The sequence below is a fragment of the Humulus lupulus genome, chromosome 8 (assembly GCF_963169125.1).
Source record: "Humulus lupulus chromosome 8, drHumLupu1.1, whole genome shotgun sequence".
Lineage (NCBI taxonomy): Eukaryota > Viridiplantae > Streptophyta > Magnoliopsida > Rosales > Cannabaceae > Humulus > Humulus lupulus.
This window is the reverse complement of record NC_084800.1, coordinates 83,919,231-83,926,968: the sequence shown is the minus strand read 5'-3', so window position 1 is coordinate 83,926,968 and position 7,738 is coordinate 83,919,231. Positions and strand designations below refer to the sequence as shown.

Genomic DNA, 7,738 nt, shown 5'->3' with positions numbered 1-7,738 from the left:
GCTCCTCGTGCTGCGGTCTGGGCATTGGCCTGGGTCAGCTGAGTGGCAGCTTCTAGAGCAAGTGCAGTTTCGCGATGTCGTCGATCGACCTCCTCCCGTCGTCACCTGATCTCTTCACTTCTGGCATCCATCTCCCGTCTTTGCTGCTCAAATGCAGCCTTCCGCCTGGCCATCTCTTCAGCAAATGACTCCTACCGAGCGTTGAATTGCATCATCTCTTCTTGGAAGGCCCCCATGGCTTCCTAGAGTTGTTCAACCTTTGGAGTCGTTTCCTCGAGGAAGAACCTGGGCTCAGTCTCAGGGTTCTGAGGTCCAGGACCTTATAATCTAACAGGCTCTTTTGACGTGCCTGACTTCTTGGATGCCACATTGGTATTCTTAGGTGCCATAATGATATGATAGTAGTGTGTTTCTTCTCTTCAGGCTCTCAATGAAAGCACCAAAAATGTTGACCACGATTTTGGCCAACGACAAATAGACGTCAAAACTACAGTAAGCCTTCAAGAGAAAATATGACACCAACAATTTTATAGTGGTTCAACCCCAATTTGTTGGTAATAGCCTAATCCACTTGGAGTTGTAATATATAGAATCTACGCTTAAGATCAGATGAACCTGTGCCAACTGAGTTTCTTAAGTGTAAGTGAAAAAGTACAGAATTTCTCTCTCACGAATACAAACTTTCTCTCAGAAAAATACCCCAAGAATACCCGAGTTCCCAAAAGCTTAGCCAGAAAAATCAGAATCAGAATCCTTTTAATAATGCCATGAGCTCTTTATTTATAGGCTCATGGATCGTACAATCAAAACCCCCCAACAATCGGGATAATTGGGTTGCTCTAACCAATTCTAACTAATAATAAAATTTAAAATATAACGATAAGTGATTTCTTCGGGATATCTGAGAGATTCTCGCTGTAGCTACGGATGATTCTAACTGAAGTCGTTACTGAAACTGGTTGAGTTTCTGATTTATCTGGTCGGCCAACTCCACTCCCTAGAGTGAGACTGGTCGGCCATATCACTCTTCTGGTTAGGCAAAACATCTTCATAAGCTGACTGGCCGGATAAACCTGATTCCCAAAGTGACTGGTCGGCCAAAATGCTTTATGGTCCGCCAAACACATTCTTTGGTCGATCAAAGATGCTCACTGGTCGGACAGAAATTTTACCTGGTCGGTCAAATTACTTCCAGACCAGATAAATAATTTTCATGATCAGTAATATCATAACTCTGAAGATTAATCTCAAACCTTTACCTCCTTGGTCAACACACTTATTGACTATTAATGTGTCATTCACTACCATGCATTATCACTTGTCACTTTCATTGCCACATCATCGTATTCAAATTTTAGGGATAACAGTTTCATATTTCAGAAATGTCAATGTCAACAAAAATGGGTTCTTCTATCATGATCAACCCTATCATACCTGAAGTTCAAATCTTGCGTGACTAGTATTTTATAGTCTCTTATTTTGATAAATTTAACTACTTATTTGTTAATTTTATTTATCAAAATATTAAATGATATTTATTATATTTTCCTAACTTCTCTCAGGTGTAACGAAGATGAGAGTTACATTGATGGCCTCATAAGTGAAAAAATGTATCTTCAATCAACATCTACTTTTAAGAAGCCTCCATTAGATCTTATAAGAACTATAGACACCGATTGAGTTAATTAAATTTCACCTTACAACAATGAAATTCTTCTAATATTCCAATTGTTATTTATATATCATTTTTCATGATTAATTGAATATATACATATAAATTATTATATTTATAAATATTACTAATATTTCAGGACAAAACATATTGGATTAAAGCATCAATTTCAATCACAAATCCAACACAGAAGTTTTGTTACATGGTTTGTAATAATTGCAAACACGTTACTGGTATTGAATGCAATGAACCTTTCAATTGCATGGACTGTGAAAAAAAGGCCACAGCTGAACCAAGGTTTATTATTTGCAAATGATTTTGATTTACTTCAAATTTTTATACAATGGTAATAATACTAACATAAGTCATCATATTATCACAGACGTTGTTTATATTTGTAGTGCCCGAGTCTTTGTGAACCTTGATGATACAACAGGACAATTACAAGCGATAATATTTGGTAAAAATGCTGAAAGCTTTCTTGATTGCTCTGCAAACAAACTCGCTGAATACCCAACTCAGGTGTTAAGTCGTTTTTATAAATCTGTTATTATATTTTTTGTCTTTCTAAATTACTCAGATACTAAGTAATATATAGTTTTGTATTAATTTCTTTTATCATGTGTAAGCTTTTGTCTATTATAAATATTTCAAAATAAATAAATAAATCCAACTCATTAAAAAGAACAAACTTTATTATTTACATAAATAAATAAAAACTTTATACAATTTTATATAATATATATTATGATTTGCAGGAAGCAACTGACTACTTACACTGAGTCAATCGTTCTTCGGATAATGAGAGGCATGTTATATATTTGAAAACTATGAAATCTTCTGGCACTATAGATATTATGAAATACATGATTACTGCAATCTTACCAACATCACCAAAAGACACAACAACTGTTGAAGATAATATTCTTGAAGAACAGCACGAATTTTTTGATGTTTCATCTGCTTCTCTTGATAGCATTTCTGCCACTTCCTGTAGTGAAGTTAACACCATATAATATCACTTATTTCTTCACCCAACAAAGTGAGATATATAAATCTTTTGAAACTTTTATTGGAAACTCCAGATGTTGATACCAATGACAAAAATGGATTGAACTGCAAAAGTACTTAGAGCACTCCCATTAGATGTTCTTCTTTATCTTTTAAAATATCTCATTAAAATACTACTTTATCTATTTTACCTCTAACTTTTACATTACATCTCTATTTTTTCTCTATATCATTTAAATATATTTTTTTATTCATTTAAAAAAAAAATTTCATTATCAATAGTATTTTATATCTTTTAATATTTATGATATTTATCCCTATATAATATCAAAATATAATTATACTTTATTTTAGATTATTTCAAAATAAATAAAATACAAATTAATACAAAATTTAAAAATAATTCTCAATATAATAATTATAACAAAATATATAATAATAATATGTATATAAGTTTTTAAAAAATTACTAAAACCATATAATATTATTCCTAATATCAAACATATATATAGAAAAGTTAGAAAAAAAATAATAAAATATTTATAAAGGAGTGAATAGTTGTTTCTACATGTAACTAATGAATAGTGTATTAAGCTAAAAAAAATTAGAGCAGCTCATTTGATGGAGAACCATTTTATCACATTTGAGCTATAATTTTAAAATACAACTATTTTAAAGGAACCAATGTGAATGCTCCTAGTTTTGAACCTAACAATGTGATATAGGATTTCAACTTTTGTTGGCAATAGTACTTGTACGGTTTGACCTTTCAACTCCACTTGTACATATTTTATTTTATATTATATGGTTTGAATTTATGTTTTTATTGGTACACTTCAATGTGTAAAATTATGTTAATATTAACTTCAAATTTGTACCGTAGGCACTATCTAAACCTAGTATATATATAAGCACGGAACTTGGGGATCAAGAAAACAATAACATAGTTTAGAGGCAATGACCATTAAGTAACATCAACTTGAAAGAACATCGCGTGACGAAATAAAACTAAACAACAAGTTGCACGCGGCGACCCCAATTTCATTAGAATCGAAGAAATTTAAGTGATGCCGCACTCCCAGTAGGAGATCAAGAATAAACATTTCGGTGTCATCTTTGATACAGTTAGCTATTAAATAACAGACCAGGGTAACTATATATTTTTTTTCTTTTACAATTTTTGTTTTTTACATTTTTTTTTTTTTGGGTTCATTTATGTACATGAATAACAAATGATGCTAAATATAATATACTTGGATATTGGGGAATAGAACACAAGGTCAACTTTTACAGGCAGTGGAAGATGGCCCTGTACTTGATACCGTCAAGCCGCGGTCGTACATCCGTTGGATCTCTTCTCTGTACTCGGTCAGAGACTTGTGAGGTATAGCTGGAGTCAGCTCTACCACATCTCCCATATTCAGCTTGCACATTGGATCACTAACAGGCTTATGGTTCAGCCTTGGCCTCAGTTCTTCCTTCAATGGGAACCCATATGGAGACCATCTCAAGCTTCCCCGCCCAGATGTTTCCAAAAGATTCATAATTGTTGAGTTTGCTGGAACTTCCTGAACTGACATCTGCAGTAATTTTAAAAACAACATACATAGTTAGAAATTAAAAAATGAAACTATAAAAGACAGCCATTAATCAAACAAAACAAGTTCTACATTGCTATAATGAGCAACTCGTATGGTTCAAGTTTCGGAAGCTAACCTTCTCATTCTCGATTATGATAACAAAAACCAGACCATCTGACCCACAGTGAGGTTTGTAAAAAAATGGGCAATCCTCATTATGAGAAGGGAACGTGCATGGTGGCTTGACTGAATCGGAATAATCAATGCATGAGGAGTCTTTGCTCATTGCCTCACACTGCCAAGTAACAACCCATCGAGCCCACTCGACCATCTGAAGCACAAAAGAAGAGTGCTTACAGTCACCTTCCTTGTATCTCCAATGAGCTGCAAATCCAAACTCCGCTTGCAAATGCATCTCTTTAGTTCGTATTTGGACTTCAAGTGGAACCGTTCCTTCACCCATAACCACCGTGTGAAGAGATCGGTACCTAAACATTATAAAACATCAGTTAGAAAATTCAGAGATAAGAAGAAAAGCCTATTAAAAAAAAGCATACCAACGGCTTTAAGGTATCATACCCATTGAACTTGGGGTGAATTATGTAGTCTTTGAACTTTTTAGGCACCTCAGACCATAGTCTGTGAACAACTTCCAATGCCTTGTAACAATCTTCCTCTTTTTCAACAATCAAACGCAGCCCATGAATATCATGAATCTCATCCATGTTAAGCTTCTTCCTGCACGTTAAAGCAAAAACCATTAAGTAAATAAATAAGTACACAACTAAATACTTGGTGTGTGAGAGAGAGATTGGGAGAGACTACGCACTTCAACATTTTGGCGTAGATGCTATACAAGCTCTTATGCCTCCCAGAGATATAATGGTAAGAAATGGAATTATCCTTGAGAGATTTCTCTAATTTCTTTGTGGCAGAAATAATCATTGTCTCGTCAAAAGACTCGAGAAGCTTAGAGGATAGCTCTTCGTGCTGATCAGGGTTGAGGTGCTTGAAGCATAAGTTTTCAAGCTGCTCCTTCCAAGTAGAGATTCCTAAACGATTCGCCAATGGAACAAAAATCTCCAAGGTTTCCTTTGCAAATCTCTGCTGCTTCTCATAGGGTAGTGCATCCAATGTCATCATATTATGTAATCGATCTGCCAATTTAATGAGGACAGCTCTCGCATCTTCCATGGCAAGAAACATAGTATGTAATCGATCTGCTTCTACTTTTTTACTTGCTGTATTGTTATCACGCGCAAGCTTACTCAATTGACTTAGCTTAGATACCTAAAAAAATTGCCAGTTGCCCAGATCAGGAGCTATATGGGGAAACAATGAAAAAACTTGGGGGGAAAATGTATACATATAACTATTTTCTCAATAAAAGCAATAACAAAGAAGCCTTGAAAGCAGAAAATTTGAATTAACAGGTAAACAAGAAAAATGCACATATGTCATATACAAACACAATTTCTGTCAAAAAGCTATAATATATATACATATAAATCTCATCAAAATATACCCCCAAAAAATAATTTCATACAATGATTAACAAACCAAGTAGAACTTCTCTGATGGGTTAGTACTTAGTGCAATATAAAACACAATCGAGTTCTGAAAATTTAGATTCTTACTCCTCCAACTAAATCAGCAACCCCTGATCCAAATGCTATGCGAATATCACCATAAGTCATAGAAGAATCATCAAGCGTATCATGTAAAAGCCCTGCAGCAACGACTGTGGAATTGGCACCAATCAATGCCAGCAACACCGCCGTTTCCACACAATGCTGCAAATATGGATGACCACTTGCTCGCATCTACAATAAGACAATGAAATACAAAATTTATCAACAAACATAACCAATATCGTATTATGAAAAAATCTCTTGGCATTGAAATCAAACTCACCTGCCCTTTATGCGCTTTTTCAACCTCGTAAAAGGCCTTCACAATAAATTCATCATGGAATATCTTGTGCCTCAACTGTGCATCCAGAAGCAAATCTTTGGCATAAGGCTCAGAATTGCTTTCCGAAAATCCATCCTCTATATTGAATGTTAATTCATCCAAAAGTGCAGCTGATGAACCCACATCCAAATCATCCCCTCCGATTCCGATACTCCTAGAATCATAATCTACACACGACGATCCCAGGGCTCCCCTTACAAACCCGTTAGAAAGGCCAAATGAATTGTGAGAATTCGTTTCCCCATTACTACTCTTTTCGCGGGAAATCCTCATCGGAGGGCTCCTTGCGGATCCCGTAACCCCACTACCGTTATACGAAATCGGGCCATGAAACACCGATACCGGACTCTGATCATTACTCAAAGAAATCCCATTAATTTTACTCGAGGAATAGCGAAAAGAGCTACTCAATTCTTCGCTTCTATCATGCCATAGGGAACCCAATTCTTCTCCCCCGCTCGAGAAACTCGACGATGACGAAGCATGCTTCAGCGAGTGAGAGGAAAACATACACGAAAGCCCGCCAACGACCGGCTTCTGAGATGTAGATGCAGTTGACGCAGACGTAGAAGATCGTGAGCTTAACTCGAAATCATGAGTGATATGCCCATTGATCTGGCACGTATGCGTCGTCGAGCACACACTGCTCGGCGGACTCGCGTAAAGTGCTATTGTCGGGACCGACATGGCCTTCTTCGATTTCCCTTCTAAAAATTAAAGCCTCAGATCCGCACACACAACCCTTAGGTCAATTCCAAAAACCCACCACAAATTTCTCTTAAAACCCAGAAATAATCACAATCAATAACGAATTCCCCGAATACCCGAATAAATTTTTAGCAATAAATATATCTAAACAGAATATCTTTCAAGACCCAATTTTTCCTTCTTTTTTTTTCCTTAAAAAAAATCTAGCAACTCCAGCAAAAAGACTCAACAGTATTTCTCAGAGACCCACGAATTTTCGTTCTGAGTTTCTAAGCCACACACATATGATACAAACTCCCCACCAGAAAGGGGAAAAGAATTTAATTAGGTGGTAAGAAAAGTGAAAAGTGAAGAGAAACTCAGCTACAGTATGTACAAATTTATAGAAATGAAGGTCTAGTGGAGAAAACTCCTAAAAAAGAAAAGACAAAGTGGAAAAACCAAACCCTAATTTTGGAGTCTAAGGAGAGAGAAGGAGGCTGCTCTTCGTCTTTGATTTTTCTGAGACCAATCTCTGCTCCCGTCCCAATTCCATGTTATTTCCCGGTGGTGTATTTATTACTTTTTTTTTTTAATATGGAATATTAATTATTATTCCACTCGAAAATAGAAGAAAAACAAAATTGACAAATATTATCGTTTTGTTAGTTTTTTCAGAAAGTTGCGTAAAATAAATTGTGTAAATGATAGAATATGCCAACACTTTTTTCATGCTTTTTTTTCGTGGTTGTTTTAGCTTATAAAAAAAATTGTATTAAAATAAAAGTTTACAGATATTATGGTCAAATTTTAT

The 7,738-nt window shown here is 35.2% G+C and overlaps 1 protein-coding gene across 1 annotated transcript; it reads right to left on the bottom strand.

Moving 5' to 3' along the window:
- Positions 1-3,692: 3,692 nt before the first annotated feature.
- On the bottom strand, positions 3,693-7,479 carry LOC133797983 (probable GTP diphosphokinase RSH3, chloroplastic). The gene is made up of 6 exons (XM_062236135.1): positions 6,178-7,479; positions 5,901-6,086; positions 5,093-5,553; positions 4,843-5,001; positions 4,400-4,751; positions 3,693-4,263 (listed from the first exon to the last, which is right to left on the bottom strand). The coding sequence occupies exons 1-6, from the start codon at positions 6,922-6,924 to the stop codon at positions 3,964-3,966; spliced, it is 2,205 nt and encodes a 734-aa protein (XP_062092119.1). The 5' UTR covers positions 6,925-7,479; the 3' UTR covers positions 3,693-3,963.
- Positions 7,480-7,738: the final 259 nt, after the last annotated feature.